The 22,315-nt window shown below is 37.7% G+C and overlaps 1 protein-coding gene across 1 annotated transcript in view; it reads right to left on the bottom strand.

The window, feature by feature from the left end:
- REV3L (REV3 like, DNA directed polymerase zeta catalytic subunit) overlaps positions 1–22,315 on the bottom strand; it is a 128,665-nt gene that overhangs the window by 66,632 nt on the left and 39,718 nt on the right. Inside the window, exons 2-5 of the mRNA XM_075414198.1 lie at positions 14,896–15,085; positions 11,484–11,558; positions 9,919–10,079; positions 5,714–5,810 (exon numbers count right to left, since the gene is read on the bottom strand). Coding sequence (XP_075270313.1) covers positions 5,714–5,810; positions 9,919–10,079; positions 11,484–11,558; positions 14,896–15,085 — 523 coding nt within the window. The remainder of the gene's footprint in view (positions 1–5,713; positions 5,811–9,918; positions 10,080–11,483; positions 11,559–14,895; positions 15,086–22,315) is intronic.

Genomic DNA, 22,315 nt, shown 5'->3' with positions numbered 1-22,315 from the left:
ATAATTCTCATTAACGTTTTCAGGATTGAGGCAGGGCTGGCAGTCAAAACTGTGCACTCCAGTGACTGATGTGGAGGCTAATACAGACAATTGACATGTACAGTTAGATTTTTCACAAGACTTGACAAATGTCTTCTCCATACAACTGGGTCATTAACTTGGCATTTAACACCCTTGTCAAGGTGACTTGCTAGACACTTGCACTAACAGAAGTCAGGGCAGCAGCACCACAAGCTTCTGCAACATCCAGGTAAGCCACAAAGGCCGAGAAGCCATTTGTTCCCGCTTCAGGAAAAACCTCAAAGGGCATATGAAAGCATAGCATCTTTAACTGGCCCTTCAAACATTTTTATTTACTCTGATTAAACAAAAATGTCAGGGGGAAAGGGAGGAGTACAAAATGACCTGAAGTACAGTTATTTAACAAGATTATGTGCTTCTTGGAGAACTATTTGATGTGAGTACTCTCAAGAGCTTGGTCAGCTGTTAGGTTTGCTGGTTTTGCTCACCTAAAACAAACATGCACAACCCATCAGGAAAACATATGAAGTGAATGTCTCCCACTCTCCCAGATCCAGCCCCATTTCCTGAGCAGCTACAGTGCTGCAATTAGCAGGTGAGAAGATAGCACAAAGAAGTCAGAACATGTCCAGTCTCCTAGCTTAGTTATGTTGAAAATATGAACAAGCAGTTGTTATGCCTTAGAAGATACTCAGAAGTGGTCTGTTTGACACAGATTGCCCTATGCCTCAGACTAACCACCTGCCTCACATCACAGATGTCAGTTTTGCAAAGAAAAAGATAATTTTATGTAATGTCAAAACCACTGTTTGAGAATACGTGTATTAGAACAAGGTCAGACATGAAGACGTAGCAAGTCCCAGCCAAAGCTTTTCATAGCATCTAGGTTTCATTTTGTAAAAGAGAATGTAGATAGAATTATTCACACAAGGTACAATTTGTAGTAGATACACATGAAAAGCAGGGTTAAGTGAGATGGCATAGGAATGAATGAGTGAAAGCGACCTAGCTGCAAGAGACCAAAAGTTTACTCTCCTAAGAAGCAAGATAAATCAGGGTTGCACAACACTGAGCTGCCATGGCTAGGCTACTTCAAATACTCAAACCAACTAGCTTAAAATTATCTTTTATACCTGCCCACTATGCTGAAAAATTGGAATACAAATCCATCACACCTTTGTAGAAAAAGCTCCAAATAAAATATTTTGAGGGCAGAGAGAACTGTCCTTACTGTTGAAGAAAGTAAAAGTTTGTTGGCACTATCCACTAGCATAATATTAATAATAATAACAATGTAGAAAGAAACCAAAAGTACCAAAGTTTGGTGCCTCTGATGCTGAGGCAATGAATTAAAGCAACAGTGGACACACAATTCAAAAGTGTCCCCTATCGTTAGCTAGATCGAAGCCCTCAAAAACCTTGAAAAATGGACATCAAGGTCAGTATCTTAATTCATCAACATTAATGACAGCCTAGGGAAACAAGTTCTGTGATGATCACATCTCACGTATTCACAACATTGAACTGAGGATACTAGATACAAAATTAATCCCACAGAGAATCTGAAAGGTGTCACTCAACTACACTGATAAGGTCTCTAAACTTTGACATAGTAATTTTGTATATTCTGTTCATGGAAGAAAAAAATGTCTTTGCAAGATGTTCCAGTGACTTGAGTAATGCGCGCATTTTATTAAGAATCAAATGGCTAAATAAAAACATGTACATCCTGACAAGCGAGAAAAGCAATTATGACAGCCACAAATCTAGTAGAAATCTTTCACACTACATAACTGCTAGACTGTGCAATAGTGTTATTTGTCAGATCTCTCCATTTCCATATAAACTAGCATTCAATAGCAAATTTAGGATTTAAAAAATAAATTGTTTCTCAAAATCATTCTACCAATCAATCTGCTTTTAACACATCACGCCCAAGTGGTAGACCTGACCACCAGATTACTCCAAGCCTGATATTTACCAGAAAGTTTTTTCACTGGGACTCATGGAAGTGTTTCATCATTTATTATCAGCTACTCGAGGGATAACATGAATGTGTCTCATGTGAATAACTCCTGTTGTCAAAACTGCTTGATAGCACTGCCAGGCCCAGGTGACTACGGCTTATTTTAAGGTGGGCTTTGTAGGTTCCAGTCTGGTAACACTGGCAAGTACTGTACCTAAAAACCTTGCAACATGCGGGATTCCTGGGGCTAGTGGCTTTGGACATTTATCTACTTCATAACAGAATCACTCCAGAATTAGATTAAAAGAAGTGTCCCTGGCTTAATACAGTACACTAACGGCAAGTTAGTAATTCAGAGATTTGCCAGGAGCAAGGCAGGACACAGCTGGGTTAAATACTGTTCTGGAGAAGTGGCAGTGTAGCAGGGTGCTATCTAGTACGGAAGAGTGAGTTCAGTCATTAAGAAACCTTGGCATAGTTCTCAAATGTTTTTTTGAAACAAGGAACCATCACTGGCACTTACTCATGCAAAATGTTGCAGATGTTACATACATACTTTTAAGTAATATTTTGCATATTACTTCCCAGGAACCCAGCATCAGATTTCAACCTCCTGATATACTGTACTCTCTAGTCAAGAAATGCTAAATTACTGGCACTGCTCGGTTAAACCAGAGAACTTGTCAACTGCCACTTGCAGCAAGGACTTGGCAGACACGTGTTGGACTACTCTCTAAAACTTCTTCTTGATGTACACAAAACCAAGGATTATGAGTCTAAACAGACACCCCAGTCACTAAGAATACAAGGCAGCCCCAGAAATTTTGTGGTCTCAAACAACATTTGACTGTCTTTTCCCCTTTTGCTTTTTCTTGAAAGAACAACTAACAACTTAAGTGTACAGGTGAAAGGTATGGAAAGATTTATGAGATCTTTATCTCTGATCTAAAGGACAAGTGAAGACTTAGAGGTTTGGTACCGACACATAGGAGAAACTCCAAATGCTGCTGGAAATAGCAGTCAAATGGTGAAATGTAGTAAGCAAAGCTTTTTGCTGAGCAATTCATGAAACGGTTAAACATCTCAACCTGAACTCAACAAGACTGGAAAATAAAGTGAGTGGACTGTGCTAGTATTGCACACGAAACTAGAAATCAGTATGACTGTTGATATAGCTTTACACAAAAGCCAAATGTCTGGAATACAGAATATACTTTGTTATGGAAACAAAACAATAAAGGAAGAAGGGCAGATTTACAGATATCAAGTAATGCTGTAGACCACAAGAATAAAAACAGGATGGAAAAATCTGAGTCACAATCATTTTAGGAAACAGTTACAAGCGTTTCCTTCAATAGATATCTCATATACGATCTGGGTCAGATTTACCCTCAGCAAGGTTGATCATGACAGTTACGCATCCAGTAAACCAACCCAGATGCAAATTTTCAGAATTTTAAAGGAAAAAGTAGGAAGGTAATCTGGAGCAAACTGCAGTATGGGTTTGATTCCAAGAACATTGTTTTAAGTTGATGCCTCCCATAAATAATCCAGGAGTAACTACAGCAGGTAATTAATTTTGTGTAGATACAGAACAGAATAAAATCGGGAATGGAAAGAGTTTAGGTCTATTACTTTGCAGTGGCATGTACATCCTACAGCATGTCGAAGACAGCAATGGCAGAACACCTTAAATGTAACAATTCATTTTCTAGACAAAGCAATGTTTGACACAGTATCAAATGGGAAACAATCTTAGTTGGAGGAGATGTAAATTAGTTCTTAAATTATTAAAGCATTTTAAAAGCTGGCTAAAGGTGAAATTCCTATTGGCTATGTAAAAGAGACCGAGGGTTGATACAAAATTCATAGAACTGAATTTAGACCAGTTTCTAGGACTGAATTTACTTCACATCTCATTAACATTGTTGGCAAGAAATGCAGCAGTGTACTAATGAAATATGCTGATAAGGCAAGCCGGTAGACATTCTGGATACATAACCAGATCATGGTATCATAAAACAAAAGCAGGATAACTTAGAAGTACAGTAATAGAAACAGGATGAAATTTAAAGATGGGATGCAAGACTCTAGATGAACTTACAAAGGATTCCAAATGGAATATTATCACTTGGGAAAAAAGGAAGAGGAGAAACAGTATGTACAAATAAATCCTAAAATGTTTATAAGCCAAAGTGACATGGTAAAAGAGACTGTAAAGCATATCAGCGAAGCAACTACCAGTATCATTGCATATGGCGCTAGAGAGAATTTGTTTGGTATACTATGTAGTATTCAGGCTTTACATTCAAGAAATAAATTCCTAATGGCAAAAGTACAGAGAACGAATGCTGGGGAAATGGACGGGCTTGGTATTTGTATCTGCCCCATTACTGCTAACATCCCACTGCTGGAATGTGTGTGAGAGCTGGAGTAGGACTGGCACAAGTGAGGTGTTGCACCCCTGGCTGTATACACAAAAGCGTGGAAGGAGGAGGAAAGAAGGCTTGTGGATACAGCCTGGAGGATGAGCGCCTGCAGGGAAGATACCCTTGGCTCTTGCTATGCTGGGCTCCCCCCTCTCTGGGTTTGATAGCCAGGAAGTGCTATTTTGCCTTCTTTTTATCTGCCTTTCCCACATCTGTGCAAAGCAACATCAGATAATCCTGGTCTAACTTACAGCCTAACTCCCGCCCCCCAAGGTTAAGTAACTTGGCTTACATAACCAAGCCAAACAAAGGTTGAAATGGACTATGAATGAAGTATGCAGCCAAAAAGAAAGAATAGCCCAAGAACAACTGCATATAAATTGACCACAAGTAAAATCACAATACAACCATCAGATGAATGTTGTTTCAAAACCTCCTTAAAGTAGGAGTAGCAGAATCATAAAAACAGATGCCACCTTGCGCAAGCTCAGCTCAAATTTCTGCACACTAGAAAAACCTGAAGCATGGTTTAAGGCACTTACTTTCTGTGGGGGAAGCAAATGCTCCCAGTACATAAGGATAGCAAGCAGCATGGCATACTGAGCCTGATAAGCTATTCAGAGAACGACAGGAACTGCCCAAAGACTGAGAAGACAGAATATCTACAGGATGATGACAGAGTATTTACAAGACCTATTAAATGTTAGAAAGTAGCTTAAAAAAAATGAAATTGCTATGGGTAAACTATACAAATTGAGGTAGCACCAGATGCTGTCTCTTTCTCTCCCTGCTCTGGCTCCAAAAACCCCAAGACCTAGGTATATTCCTTTTCTTACAGGAGTAAAGTTATCACAAATCACAAGCTGTAGACTGGGAAATGTCTAGAAAAAAGGAAGAGCATGGGAGACAGACGTGAAAATTCTACTCTGAGCTTCTTATGTAGCTGCTTTTTGAAATGGACACATTGGAATACTCTGACAGCACACTATTAACGTTAATGAAGGGTGATTACAGAAACAGAAGCTGTGAACTGATGTGTAACTATTCTCTGACTATAAAACTTGCTTAGCCTTTTATTAGAAGTCTTTAGCTAGAAACGTATCTTCCAAAAAACAGTAAGCTGAATTTCCCACATATATTCCTATTGTTATCTCCCAGTTAGATTTTTACAGCCATATACCAGAAAGTGTAAGATGATCAAAACTATAGAAAGAATGAATGGAACCCTGTAGTATATACAAGTTAATGTTTGTAAGAAAATACAGCATACGTTAAAAAAAAAAAATGGCATGCTGACCTTGGTATTTCATCTTCTTCCCATTCAGTGAAAGATGTGCTGTTTGAATTTTCTGGCAAATGAATTCTATGATGTTTACTTACACCTGATGTATCACCTAGAAAGAAAAATTGTATGAGAAATTAATTAATTTATTCAGCAGTATTTTTTGCACATGTAGTTAATTACATTTATTATTTAATACTACTGGTCCAAATGCTCCTAAAGAACAAATAGCATTGCATGATATCATCTTCAAAACGTAACTATGCTATCATTTAAATGATTTAACTTTCTTTCTAACATGTAGACACATACAAAAAGAAAAATATATTCTCAACACTCTGATATTATTAGAATTACATTTGCTGTGTTCTAGTCATATCTTAACCTAATCTCAATTTCTTCCTATTTGGGTGAGTTTCAAAGTAAATCATGCAGAATCTGATGTAAACTTCAGAATTCCCAAGTATCTGGGTCCTTAGGTCAGATCCCAATGGAAATTAGAAGCCAAAGAAAACACTAAATTACACTTCACACTTTCCCTCTTTCTGATCTGTGAGCTGAAAGAGAATACACAATATCTTCCAGATGCAGCAGCAGTAGCAGTAAGTGGCAACCTGCAATGAAGGCAGATGTTGTCTGACCTACAAATGAAGAAAACACCATCTAAGTTTACTCGGAAGTCTCAGTGCAAGGACGTGTGCTCCAAAGTCATGCTGGAGAAGTCCCCTCTGAAGATTTACCACCTCCTTCGTGGCCTCCTTCTGAACCTTCACTCTTCAGAGGAAGGAAAGACAACATACACAAGAAAGAAAAAAAGCCCAGGAATGGAGTTGGGGGGAGGCAAAATGGGAGAAGACCTTGAAAATTACTCAGTCTCCCAGTTCTATGCGAAAGACTAGGTGAACCTTGAATTTTCTCAGTTATGTTGGCGTCACACACTAGCAGGTTTTTTTGTATTAAATTTACCTTTCAGCAACAGCAAACACTTTTGCATTGAAGACACACTAACTCAATTCCTCAATTGTCAGAGGCCTTCAATAAATATTTATCAGAATATTTATTTTTATTCTACAATTTAAAGTAAATTTCATAACAAAATCTTGCCAGTGTGAATTCCACTACTTGGAATAGCAGGAATAAGGATATCTCATGTACTAAAAAGCCCTGAATAATATAGTTACTACAGAAGCAACTGGGAAACACCATGCCAAAAGTGCCTCAGTAGCTACAAACAGAAGTAGTTGAAATCCAACAGGCTTAATTAATATGTTCCAGACCAACCCTACCGCACCCAGACTAGTTGCTGCAAGCCCTGTCCCTACATCAGAATCCTAAGGGCACTGCCACACAGACATGAACTCACATGTGAAATGTGGCACTCCAGTGTGGTGAGAAGATACGCCTGTGTTTATGCAGGAGAAAGCTCACACTCAGCCACACCAGCACGATACTGTCTATGCACTGCGATGCCTTAAGCAGGTGATTCCAGAAAGGCAACACAAAATATCTGATCCTATTTGCACAGACCCAGCTCAAACCTAGCGTAGCTTAGTGTCTGTGCTGTTCAAAAGCGACAGCTTGCCCCTGGGCAGAACTGGTCCAGGAAGAAACACAGTCATGTTTTTACTGTACGGCATATTAGCTAATTCTCTGTGTTAAAATGCAAGCTGACTATGCATGAAAACATCTCTTGTTATTTTTCATCTGCAGCTTGATTATTCTGAGTTGAGGAAATAGGACTGAATAGTTGTGTATTTTAAAGTAAAATACATCACAGCAGCTATGCAAGATTACAGGCCAAGTGGTAAAATATATACCATTACTTTTAAATATCATGTGCATTTCAAAAACCACACCAGAGCAGTTTCAGTGCATTGCCCCCTTTCTTATTCCTGATGAGCCTTACTTTCAAATACTTCTAAAAATTGAGGCTCAAATTCCTGTATCAGTTTATTTCTCCACTTTAGCTACTCACAGGGACAGAGATTTAAGGACACTCAATATTCTCCTGTTTTTGACATGAAGATCTTTAAAAACAGTAGCAGTGACTCATCCAGGTCTTTCAGTCATATTACAGAAGAAGATTCAACTACTGAAAACAAAAGTTTTGTAATAGTTTTAGTGGCATGTGGTGCACGAATGAATTTACAGCCTTCTTCGTCACCATCCATAAAGAGAACTTGAAAAAAAAAAAAAAAAAAAACTCTGCATCTTCTGGACACAGGCTGATTAAGGCAGACTATCCTGACACTACAAAATTGCATGCTGACCTCTCAGCCTACAAAACAGTCTACTTATCTCAATGAGAAAAATACCACTGGAAACAGGCTCCTGAGGCTGCTTGCTTACATTTAGTTTTCTATTCCTTGCCAGACCAATTTTTATATCATCATCTGCAAGGGAAGAAAAGTAAATGCTTGCAGCACATCTTTAGGCAAAGGCTTTTACTGCCATCTAAGAAACAATGTTCATCCTGGCCTACACAGCACAAACTACACTTGACTAAACTCAATACACACCCCCAAGGCACAGAAGCTGTGGAACCGGCAGGTACGTGTGTCAGCTGTAAGCAGAGGCTGTGCTTTCTAACACCACACCCACCAACAGGTCTGAACTTACAAAGCATGGCGCATCTCCCGTGCGCCGTGCAAGGACTGGCCTCCTGAGAGCACTGCCTCTGTAAGGCTGTACCAGTGACAAACTGTCACTCAGCTGCTGTGCTAGGAGTAGTAGATAGTGATCCTGTGTCTGCGGACTACAACAGATTGAGGCAGGCTACTTTATACATGTGTGATGTGGAGCCACTCAAAGCGGTATGAATCTTGCTAGCAGCACTGCTGCCATTATCTGATCAAGCCAGGACAAGGCAGTCTGCCACTTTCTTGCTTTTATCCTATTGATTATCCCCTACCAGAACAGTTAAAGTGCAGTACTCTCAGCCCATGCTCCTGTTTAACCCTCTTCTTCCCATTCAAGACCTAGGTCTCTCATCCTTAAATAACTGATGAGGGAGAATATAAATAGGTTATGTCTTTCATCTATTATCTGAAAGAGAGAGGGAAAAGAACAACGGAAAAAGAATGGGGGCAACTATTCAATACAATCACACTGCAGGCCTCCAGAAGGCCGCTTTGGGTGTTTGGAGAACTAAAGGTACCTGACTGTACTTCCTCAGGACTGAAGATTGTGAAGATGATCTGTTCATGGCTGAGCTTCTTTCTTTCTACAGTTTTGACACCAGCAAAAAGTGTGGTCTATTGTTGAGTATGAAAAGAGTATTTTTCTTTAGGTAAGAATCCGTTATGAAACCCCATACACTAACCTATTGTTGTCTGAATATATATGCATAAAAATAATGGGAAAAAATTGAAGTCAGCATGAGTCTTACTTGCTGTTTTTTACAGAAAGATACTTTACCTTTCAACTCTTGCTTTAGTTGTCAGAACAATTATGATTTAAGTAAACAATACTTATTTTTCTAAATATTAAGTACCAAAGACATTACAGTTTTCCTGCTGTTATCTCCCCTATATACACTGAAGCGTTTGGATAACATTATGGATGCTCTTGCCAAACTTCATTTTCATGTGCGTACATTCAAAATGCCAACTAATTTTTTAAAATGAATAAATTTAAAATATTTCCTTTGCTCATTTATATTTCCAATTTCACCCTAGAGCAAATGACCTTAGTACAAACAAAAGTATTTTAATTTAAAACATCATTTGTCAGCAGAGCATAATGATTAGCCATAATTTTGTAAAGATGTTACCGCAACCAAAAAAAAGAATTGCAACTGATATAGGGATCAAAAACAAACATTAAAAAATTAAAGCAACAATATTAGTGTGCAATCTTTCATGTAAATTCTTCAACTAAATATAAACTATTTTTAATTTCCTAACTTGAAAGAGGTGTGATCATCTATGAAAATGGTCACAACCGCACTGCTGACAGAACACGTGTTTCTTGATACAAAGCAGCATCTCATTTCAGGAACCAGACTCCTCCTCAATCCCAATACACAGGCACAAAAACCAAAAACGATAGAAAGGTACACATGAACTTTGTTTTGACATCGAAAGTAAACTATAGGGAAATAACAGGATACCCATTCAGCCACAAACCATGGCAAAACTGACAGCTAGTAACATTTTGTTCAAAATGGTAGTTTTTAGCCTTCAAAACAACTATTCGGTCTTAAGAAACAAACACCTTACTTTTTCTCCTTGCCTTTCTGAATTTGACAGCAGACAGATTTATTAAATTCATTCCATATAAGTTGTAGTCTATAAAGAGTTGAAGGAGGTAGGGAATATGGGCTTCATGAGGCTGGTAAGATTTGTTCATTATGGCTCCACCTTGCAGAAGCTCACATACTCTAAAATTAAAGACAATTAGAACATAAACCAAAAATTATTCCAGTGCAACAATATTGATATTTGACTTTGTTGAAATATAAAATACTTAAACTTCTTAAATTTTGCCTTAGTTGTGTTTTCACAATAACAGACCCACAAAAATGTCTGCTAATAATGATTCAATATTTGGGTGTTAATTACAAAAGAGCTGTGAATCTTCCAACTTAAAAACCAAAAACCTCTCTGAAAAAACTTAATACCATGTACTACTCCTGCAACTGATCCAAAGCCACTATAGTCCATGGAAATCTTCTTACAGAATAACTGTGGCAACTGCATGCCTACACACCAATAACAACTTTGAAACTCTCACTAGTTCTTCTTGACATATATATGAAGGTGTCCTGCATGATTTTAAAGTTACGTACTATATGCACAGAAGCAGTATTTTAACTTCCAAAGGGCCTGACAAATCTGCTCTTTTAAACATCTACACATTCAAAAATAACTGCATGTATTTGGATAATTATAAATTGGTGCAATAAATTTATCTCAAAGTAACAGGATATATATAAAAATCAAAGAAAAACACCAAGCATTTATAAATGCAATAAATTGGGTTAAAAAAATAAAGTTTTATATGGAAAAATTAAAGGAATAATGTAAGTGAAATGTCAGTCCTTATTTGGATAGGAGTAATTCAAACATGAGAAGCTCCAAAGTTCAAAACAAATGTCATGTCATACATACATATAGATTACATTAAGATAGAAATTTAACATCATGCAAAGTTTTACTAGCCTAGAACAAAAAGCAGACAATCCTACGTTATCATCATGTAATAGTTCTTTAAAAAAAACTGGTTACAATAGGTAATACTGCACTCAAGGGATTTCGGTTCATGCTTGAGAAACAATGCCTCCTTATTTATTCCTGAATTTACTGCAACTACTTAAGACTGAGATCAACTGTGCTTTCATTTAACAGAACATTATTGAGAAATAGAGAAACTGTCTAATAATAAAAAGTATCCAGTCTTCAAAGTATATTTTGATTTTAATAAAGGTGCTGGAATTTAAAAACTATCAAAATCCACTTAATATATGAAGGAGCACTACATTGTTCTCCTGTTTTCCTTAAGAGTTACAGCAAAAGTAACCTGATGCAAATTTGTTCAACTGTTCAAGAATTACAGTTAATAGCAGACAACTAAAGGCAAGTATATTTTGGTCTTGTTTTCCTAACACGGTACTGCTTTTAAAAGATTATTGATGTGCTTAGAATTAGCAGTTTTCTTATGTGCTTTGAAAAATTTGGACAGTAATTTTATTTTGTTAAGATGTAGGTGAATCTTGCTTCAAAATCGACTTTTTAATGTAAGCTATAAGGAAATCAGCCAGAGCTTCATATCACCACATCCTTACCTTTTTACCATCGCAGGATTGTAAAGATAAATCTTCATAAACTGTCTCTCCTTTTCATGGTAACCATAAAAAGGCCTGGAGAGGAAGAAGTAAAAGCAAGAAGCTAGCCAGTTATGCTGTGGCATTTATTCAACCACGTTTTACTACAAACAGTATTAAAATCTATGGAAAAAGAATATGAAGATAAACTGCATATCCAGGAGAATGCAAATTCCCACATGTCAGGCCAAAGGGGTGCACTACTGTCCTGGTTTTTTTTATATATTACTATATAAAATGTTAAAGATAAAAAGAATAGGCATTATGCATATTAAAATATCAAAAAAAGGAATTTCTGGCTTAACAGTGTTTCTCACTTTCCCCACATGTAAACGCACTGATGGCACACCATCGTAACAGTAGTTTTACTAAACGTATTAGTGCTGGACTGCTTCAAACGCAGCATTCAGTCTTTCTGATAAATGCTGTAACAAAGTCCTTAAGGACATTATTAATCCTGAAGATCAGGTGTAAATGAGTAAATACCGGCTGTGTAATATAAATAACTGAACAATGAGAGCAGATTAGAAGAGTGAATAGCTGCCCCTTTTCAGTGATTACTAATAATCTCGTGCACTAAATGAGGCATGAATCCTGAAGAAAATAGGATTTGAGAATGCAATTAAAGAATACATAGCATAATGAATATGTCAAGACTAAACTGAGGTTTGAACAGGCAGCATTAATTCTGGTATTACATGACTGAATTACTGACTTTTCAACATCTAGAATTCTAATCTAATATGCTTGTAAAACAGCATGTCAAGGAAAACAGGCCATAATTCAACACATTGGGGTGAATGCAAGTAGTCTACAGTTTGCAGTAATCACAACCAAAGTCAGCAGAAATTCAGTAAAGCACACATGTAACTGTTACTGCTATAAAATAAAATATCTTTATAAAAATATTATTAAAAAATGCAACTGGAATGCTTATCTGCTAAGTCTAAAAAATTAAAGTTCAGTAGTAAGAGGGATTTCAGTCCTAAATTAAATGCAAACTCAGCAGAATGGCACAGCTACAGCATTAATACTGTTGTCCTCAGTATGGTTAAATATGCACACATTTAATACCTCCAAAAGCTAGCCTGAACTGTTTAAAAAAATGTGTATGATGTTCAAACTGAGCTAAGTTGAAACAACAAACTTCAAGCTGTTAAGCTGAAGAGGAAGAGATCAGATCTTGTATAATGAATCAATGTCTTTCTGATATAGTATAATCCTAATGACAGGTTATATACATTGAGTTATAATGATTCAATGTGCTGTAGGCACGTAAATTAAAAGCTACTTTACAAAAAAAAAAAAAAAAAAAAAAAGTCAGCACTTGCATGGCAAGTGATCCATACACACACTGACACGGCAGCAGGGAGAGCAAGATTTACAACACTTCCAAGGTTAGCTATGAACACCCGCTTTAACTTTCCAGTGCACATAGACAGCAAACTTCGCCTCTTTTTATTCCTGGACCTCCACTATGGTTGTAAGTTAATGCAACAAAAGCCTTATGTTAAACTTATAAAGGTTTAGCAAACACCTTAATTACGTAACAATTTTTCTGCTAATGCAGAAGAGAAGGGATAAGATAATCTCCAAGATTTAAAGAAAAATACAGCTTTCTCACCACGGAAACACTACAATATCTACGAGCAGAATCTGACTCAGGTCAGAACAGAAGAAAACAAACAGATCCGTGTGACTACATAAGCAAGTCTGTCTATCCAGGTAAAGGTGAAGGTGTGTTACAATTTGAGATGAACAGCTATACTACAATTCACATAGTTCTGACAAAAAGAAGTAGTTTGGTGGGTTAGCTTCCTTGCTACTGCAAAAACACCAGAAACTGTTTTTTCTGTTTTTGATTTCCTGAGCTGCATCAAAAGCAGCATGGCCAGCAGGTCAAGGGAGATCATTCTGCCCCACTCTGGTGAGACCCCACCTGGAGTCCTGTGTCCAGCTCTGGAGCCCTCAGCACAAGAAACACATGGAGCTGTTGGAGCGGGGCCAGAGGAGGGCACAAAAATGATCAGAGGGCTGGAACACCTCTCCTACAGGGAAAGGCTGAGAGAGTTGGGGCTGTTCAGCCTGCAGAAGAGAAGGCTCCAGTCAGACCTTATTGCGGCCTTCCAAGTACTTAAAGGGGGCCTGCAAGAAAGCTGGAGAGGGACTTTTTACAAGGGCATGTAGTGATACGACAAGGGGTAATGGCTTCAAACTGAAAGAGGGTATTAGATATAAGAAATTCTTTACTACGAGGGTGGTGAGGCACTGGCACAGGTTGCCCAGAGAAGCTGTGGCTGCCCCCTCCCTGGAAGTGTTAAAGGCCAGGTTGGACATGGCTTTGAGCAACCTGGTCTAGTGGAAGGTGTCCCTGCCCACGGCAGGGGGGTTGGAACTAGATGATCTAGAGAGGTCCCTTCCAACCCAAACCACTGTCTGATTCTATGAAAGTTCTGGTTAAAAATGAAAATAAGTTACTGAAGCCACTTTACTAGCAATATCTAGGAAATACCACTAAAACTGGCTGGGAACAGAAAGATTATCTTCCTAAACTTAACAGTTAGAAAGAACATACTTCAAAAGTGCATGGGGGGAAAAAAAAAAAAGATAGCACTGCACAATACTGAAAATTAGCATTTACATTGGTTTGAAGATGAAAAAGTCAATGCATGTATAGACCAACTGTTCCTCCAGGACAGCTTCCTATTATTCACTATGATCTGACATATATTTCAGTCCTTGGTTATGCAAGTTAAATAAAAACTAAGAGAATCCTTGAAACACTAACAATAACAGTATATAGTTCCAGCTGTAGTAGAAAGCTACACCAAATAAAAGAAGAGTCAGCTTGACAGATAAGTAACAACGTTTAAGAGCCTCCACTTCATGGCCTGTGCTGCTGAGAGAATCAGATGGATAAACATGACCTGACAGCCTCTGTGATGTGCTTCCTAAAGCGGCCATCTTAGATGAACAAAGAAAAGTAGACCTAGAGAGTCAGGCTCCTGCAAGACACGCCTGGTCACAGGGAACTTAGAATAACCCAGGCAGGTAGAAAATGCTGGCTGGAAAGTACTGCTGTAACAGTAAAAGCTAAAAGGAACAGATATGGAAAAACAACAGCCACTAGAATCCAAGTTTAGGAAAAAATGGTTGTGTCAGGCATTTAGAGGAAAACCTGCTGATTATGTTCAAGTCAAAACAAGTGAGAAGTCACTTAGTAGTTGTACAGACCTGTACGAAGACACACATGAGGGAGAAGAAAAAGGAAAAACACTGCAATCACCCAAGTCCATAGAAAGTGCTTCTATGTAGTACAACTGCAAAAACATTTCAAAACATATAACCCAAAATTCTAACAGGTCATACTTACATTCCAGATACTAATGACACTTTGAAAACATGCTGAATAGTAGAAGATGGATTGCCTAAAGCCACGTTAAGTGCTCTGTCAATGCTGAATGCCACTTGACGAAGATAGTATTCTGGATGCTGTCCAGAACCATCATACGGTACATAGAGGTAAGGAAAGATACCATGTAGGTGGAGACAAGTCTTCTGACCTAAAAAGAAAAAGCAAACATTTATTTTCTAATGACTACATATTTTTCTTCTTTTGTGTAGTCGCTAAGTCTGATTTTTTTCAGGTTGTTTTCAGTTTCTGCAGACAGGATGAATTCATGAAACAAGTCCAGGTGCATTTCAAACAATTGGAGCAGTTCTCACATTTGATTCATTGACAAAAGCAATACAGAACAGATGGGGTTACATGACATACACAGTGGCAAATTCTGCTGTTATACAAGCGTAATCCTAACAATTAACTTCAGAGAGATGTTGTGTTATTACTATGACAATAATTTTGCACACTGAATCAGTGTTTGATGGTTAATGGTTATAATGTGAAAGTTTTGCAGTATCAAAATTCTTCCTATTCCTCCCTGGGATAAGCATACCACCTCTCAGAAATTACAAAGAACATCCAGTGCATCGACAAGGCCATTCAATATTCTAGTTATTAAGACATAAGTTGGGATATGGAAAAAAATGTTGATTTTCAACTTTTTAAATCTGTGTATCCCCGAGAGGTCTCTATTGCATATGCAGGTCTCTAGCCTTCCAACACCACGTTGACTTCTCAGAATTATCTTTGATGAGTCTGCAATAACAGAACGGAAGAACACACCGTGAAAACCATTGTGCTAGACCACAGTTTGAGCTTCTGCTTCAGACAAGGCACTACAGTGATGTGGACCGCGATCTCCCAAACCCACCACGCTTTTTAGGCGGCTAGTGTCAACTACAATGCATGTTCTCTGTTCTTTCCTCACCACAGTATAACACAGCATGCAGTCACTACTGAAACTAACTTCAAATCCTGCTTGCAACCCTTCCAGCTCCAAAAATGGTTCATGACATCTCACTGATCAATGAAAAAGTTTCACAGAAAAATACTATAAGCACATGTCGCCGATTAATGCCCACTGCACTGTAATGATAGGCAAAGTATATCACCTTGCATTTTGTTTGGATAAACTTACTGCAGCAACAGCAAAACAGAATCTAAGGGCAGTACTTTCATCAACCAGGAGATAAATATTGCAGACAAAGAGGCAGCACAACTTCACTGATCCCCAAGACCAATTAAAACACTTCCAAAAGTCTGTTCTTTCAAGTTGAGATTATTTCTCAGCAGGTGGACATTGCCTGAACTATTTACAGTCCTTCATACCCACATCAGCACACCACTGGCCACCCAGTGAAGACAGCTGTAAATTCATTAAAGTGCACGACGAACATAGCTTCAGAATCAGGACTTCTTGCAAATTTTTACATCTGTGAAATGCATGCCTCCAAATACCATAAACAGCATAGCATTTTTTTAAATTGGGGTCAAACATATTTTTCTTTCTTCATATATTTATTAGACCGTCACATAACATCTAGACGTGAAAGAAATTGCTCAAAGAATGGTAGTACAAGTCCACTTTCCATGGTGAATTTTATTCTTCCTGTAAGTCACCACTACCAACTCTCTTCAGCAACGTTTAAATACAATCTATATATGCATTCATAATGTTGAGGTGACGAATTCTGCCCATACTTTTAAACTATTTCAGGAGAAGAAATTTCTGATTAAAGTATTATGTACTTTGAATAATAATAGACTAAGAAAAAGGGGGAACTAAAGAAAGAGAAACTATGAACTAGAGGGGTATTTTTTAATGGAAAAATAAAGGACAGTAATAGCTTTACACAGTAGGAAAACCTCTGTCCCACTAATGTGGGAACTATCATTTACTGATAGCATGCAAACTGAGAGAGTATCATAAAGGATTCCCACTCCCTCCTGATATAATTAACAGAAAATTAACAGTTGTTTAAACCTCTACAGTTCCTCTATTCAATTTTGTTTGTTCGGGAGGGGGTTCAGGTTTTTTTTTTTGGTTGAATTGGAGTGGGCGTGGGCTTGGTGGTGGTGGTGTTTTTTAAAAGCTTCAGTAGGCATTCAGACAAGTAATAAGTATGAACAAATTTTAATTTCTCCCTGAATGCGATCCTGGTATACATTTAAAAGAAAAAAAAAGTGAACAAACCAACCCACCCCAAACTACATTGGCTATTGGCTACAGATTAAGAATTTTTGGTAAATACATAGGTCTACCGCCCCCTCCCCCCCCCCCCCAAATTTTATAAAATCAGGTGTTTGCTACCTACAACTTGTCAGTTCTGCACTTTTTTTTTTTTTTTTTTTTACACTAGTATCTATGAACTCTTGTTCTTTTTGATAACATTTTAAAAAATCTTCTTGGTTTAAGGGTAGCCCAACTGTTCTGAGTTATAGTTAATTTATGTTCCTCCAGAAAAAAAAATTGCAAAGCACCAGAATAAACAGAACAGGGAGACGGTCTAAACTTACTGTACTTAACTTCAGGTTCCTTTTAAGTTGTGCAAGACAATTAACTAATAATGCTTTTTTAGCTAGCACCTGACTAACCAAGTTAATTAAATTTAAAAAACAATATATCCATTTTTACTGCAGCTATTTAACAGTTATTGCTGAACTGAAATGCCATTTTGTTGTTGAATAAAAAAACCCCACATACGAAGAAAGCTTCCTTCTATTTCTTTCTCTCCCCTTCCCCTGCACTCCCCTTTATGTGCAAAACCCCATGTAAAACATAGCTTTCAAGTGACCAAAGAGTCAAATTACCAGCTAACTCCATGGAAATCTTATAAAAAACACACATGGAGCTGCTTTTCATTTTTGATTCCGCGAAGAAAGCAGACAAGCCACTGCTGATCTAAGACTCCTGTTAGGCCAGCAGCTGTCAAGTTACATGGGTTTTACACAGCTACTCACTTTGATCCTTGTTAGTATTGACTCATTTACCATGATATTTGGTTATACTGCTATTTTCATTTACAATCCACATTACTACAAGTCTTACCCTGCTAGTGTAAAAACAGAGTCATTTGCTTCCATCATTTAAGTAAAAGCATCGAACTGCACCAGATGTCATGGTGTTGAGTCTGAAGCCCAGACTCCAGTAATAGCAACCTTGGTTTGCACTAAGACATTACAAGTTCTAGTGGATTATTTCTAAGAGAGCCACAAGAAAACAGATCTACCCACTGAGGATCTCAGGCCATACAGACTCAGCAATTAACATCAATTATAAACTTAGCTTGGGATAAGGTTAAGAAATTTTATGCTATAAATGTGTCAATCTTCTGTTTCTGTTTCTTTTCAGTTACAGACGGAAGCAAATTTGTACCACTAGAACAGCAGCGACCGCTACAGTGACCATTTACAGCCACCAGCAGATGTTATTTTTGCATATATTCATCGGTTTCTTTCCATCCGTAGAATCAATGGAAGTGGTGCTCAACAGCAGATTCCGCAGAAAAGCCGTATGTTTTATACAATCACTCCCCGCAGAATTTCCTGATGCAAAACTGGACGCCTGGAAGCAATTCCCAGAGTTTTCAGACAGGCCACTAAAATGTTCCATGCTGTGGCCTCGTCATAGACCTACTGTGCGCATGCATCACAACCACTCCATACACAAGCAGTGCACATGATGGCAAATGAAGAGAACGTGTACATAAAGGCTAGAACTGGTGGTGAACATGGGTTATCAGCCTGGGGAGGCTGCTGCCCACACTGTATCTCTAACCCACGCTCTCCTAAAGAATGGGGTCTGCACCGGTTGAATTATCTGCAAGTCATAGATCAAGCATCCCAGTGTATGACTCAAGGGTGCTGCTGAGTAAACATACAGAAATCTACAAGTAAAGCTAAGACTTATCCACAAGCACTGAATGAAGCGTTGAATGGAAGGAACACAAAAAGTGCTGCTATAACATTGAAAAGAGGCAACAGCAAAACCTTGAGATATTGTGAGATACTCAGCCAGCAAATTGGCTATTTTCTCTGAGAAGAAGAAACTTCAAATGAAATGTCAATATTGATGAATAGCCAGAATAATAATGAATCAATACTTTAAAAATAATATAAATGCAGTATTTTCAGACAGTAAAGAAAATGAGCCCATCCCCAAACTCACAGTTAGAAAAGCAAATGGCATAAATGTTACTGAAGTATTAAAACCAAATACAGCATTTCACATAGTTGAAACCCACAAGAAAGACATTAAGAAAGCCAGCCTGCCATTTTTTTGAAGATGGTTGCCATAGGCATTATTATTAGGAACACATACCAAGCATAATCCTTGAGCTACTGTGTCATTTAAAATATTAGAAGAAAAATCTGTAGCAACCCCAAGACAGAAAAGTTCCATATAATTAGAAAAGAACTGAAACCAATATGATAAAGGAATGCAAAGTTGCTCGACAGCTACTCAAGAAGATGCAAGAACTGATGTCTTCTGACCACCAGAATGCTCAGCCATACATACCATGATCTAGTATGGATAAAACTGAGATAATCTATACAGAATCACAGAATGGTTGGAAAGGACCTCTGGAGGTCATCTGGTCCAGCCCCCCCCCCCCCCCCCCCCCCCCAAACATATGGACACTTAATTTCACAGTACAAAAAGCTAGAGAAACTGAAAATTATTATTTGAAAAAATTCATTTTGCTTTAAATGCCTAAAGATTTCTTTCTGCTGAGATCAAATTGGACAGATTTTTGTACAACAGAGAAATATGAAAATTATTAACAAGGACCTTACTGTATTGTCCAGTTCAGAAATAAAGTTTGCAAACAAGCTAGACAAAAAGCACCTAAGGATTCATTACAGCTACCACATGAAAATCTGTGCATATATTCGAGGAGGAGAAGACAGAAGTCCGTCTGTTCTGCATGTAATTCTACACATACAGGACTACCCAATGGCTCATACTCCAGCAATGGGAGAGCTCACGCAGTTACTGCCTCCAGTTATTTCCTTCAGAAGACTTGCACTCTCATGTGAGGATTGCCTGAACTGTAATAACGAATGAGAGCATGTCCTACAGTTGTGATACAGTTTTATTAACTTTTTACAAATGATAATTGAAGCCATTTAGCTCCTATCCTATAATTCTTAATTTAGGAACTGACTATAGAACCCTCACAAACTGAAGTCAATGCTGGAAACATTTTGAATAGACATAATCTCATTTAGTATTTAGGAAACCAAAACTAAATCTAGACAAATATGACTTCAGAAAACAGTTCAATACTGGTCTACATGCAAACATATTTTGCTGTGGTATTTCTGACACAGAACAAGCTGATCCCATTATAAGAAGCTAAGCGGAGCCGTGGGGAACAACTACATGGAATCTACTTCTATATGTAAATGAACAACCAGTTTTGTTGAAACTCTTCCTAAAACTGTTATTTTAATTGCTGAACTATGATCCATTTCTCCCAGACCACTGTAAAATACAATAGGGTGGGAGTAAAAAGGAGAATGCAGCAGCACTGAAATACAGGGCAAAATCCCAAGATTTTAGGAAAATTCTGACTGGAGATAAAAAATAAAGATGCAGCAGATGGAAGACAAAGGGCTTTTTATACACTTGCCATCTATTAGAAGTACTTTAAGTGCAGTTTTGTGAAGTGCAAGACTAATTAAACATGAACAGTATTAGGAGAATTATGCATGTGAACACATGAAGCATGCCACTGCAGGATGCAGAAAAGGCTAGACAGTCATAAGGGATTTCCTTCCTTTAACAGCAATAGTAAACCAAAGTCATTAGAAACCAACAGGTATGACACTACCATCTTTAAAAGATTAATAGCTATTTTCAAATAACTGTTGAACCATCTAGTTTAAAAAAATGTGAAAAACAAACCGTGAACAATGACAACTACAGAGAGCGAGAAGAGCAACAATCCTGTTGGAAAAACAATTCTAAAAATGAAAATTTGTAAATGGGATAAATATTGGAACCTGATTTCAAAGTAATTTCTTTGCCTATGGCATGGTAACTTTTATTGTGGTAATCTCACTTATGCTTTCTCCAGGAATAGGCTTCAGAGAGCAACACTGAAGTTGTAACAGGAGTACTTTACTCAGCCCTGCTAGGCAGGCGCAACACGAGCATCTTCTGCACAATTTAGATGGCGGTTTAAATTTAAGCTATGCCACTCACTAGAGTGGGCTTGTCAGGAAGTTGATCACTGAATATCACTCAGAACTGAACTACTGAAAATGGATAGGACTCAATTACTTTATAGTGCTAAAACAGCCTATGAAATCAGTTACCATCCTTTACCCGTCACAGAGAGCAAATAAATCACATACACAGACCGATACAAGTAAGGTAATACTTTGATGAAGACAAATCCCTTCGCTAGCAAAACTTGGGAAGGTCTTTCCCTCTTCAAACGCTTGCTATGTCATTCAAAAATATAGGAATTTAATCTTTTAATGTCAAAAAGTTCTTTAGTAGTATATTACATTAATGAAACTTCTTCAGTGAAACTCTCAACGTTTTCCTAGAGTCCTCAATCAACTCAGCTTTTTTCCAAGAGGTGAGAAGAAAGGGAGGACTACACACACTGTAGTCTTAAATACTGGGCAACAGAGAAACAAGAATACTAAAATAAGGTCTTGCAAGAGGAAGATATCCTCAAAACAAAATCAAGAACAGAGCCCAACGACCATATTTCACATATAATATCACATATTTGTGTCAAGGCTTTCAGTTTTTCCCTGGCACATGAGAAAAGTCTTTTTTCATTAATATTTGTAAATAGGACAGGAAAAAAAAAAATTTAATCACTATTGTTTGAACCCAAATGGAGCATTTGGTTATTTATAATTCTGTAGCCAGTAACTGTTCCTTGTAACATGTAATATCTCTACTCTCAAGAAAAAAATAAAAGAAAGCTTATCCACTAGGAAAATGAGGGCCTGTGACTCATTACAACTAGATTATTCCTCACCCATGATGTAGAGATCCTTAGAGAGGGAGAAGGGCTAGGTTTTCCATCTGTAATTTAAAATTAGAAATCTCTGTGTAACTAGGCGCATATTGAAGTAATACCTAGCCTAGAATCAAATAGGCAAGAGTTCAATTCCCATCTAGGGAAACTTCACGTGTGGCCTTGGGCAAGTTACTTACCATAGATCATGCACTTTCTCATTGTTTGTGAAATGGATGTAGCAGTACTTTCATATCTGAAAAATCTCTTAAAGGGATAAATATACAAAAGGAATACTCCGAGACAAAAAAAGACATGGGTTCTAGGAGTATACAATGGCTAGGAAGATACAGGACAAAGTGTTCAAACAAGGAGCAGTATCCTGTTCAGGATATTGTCAGGTC

Source organism: Opisthocomus hoazin, chromosome 2 (assembly GCF_030867145.1).
Source record: "Opisthocomus hoazin isolate bOpiHoa1 chromosome 2, bOpiHoa1.hap1, whole genome shotgun sequence".
In the NCBI taxonomy this organism is placed as follows: Eukaryota; Metazoa; Chordata; class Aves; order Opisthocomiformes; family Opisthocomidae; genus Opisthocomus; species Opisthocomus hoazin.
This window is presented reverse-complemented; position numbering and strand designations above follow the sequence as displayed.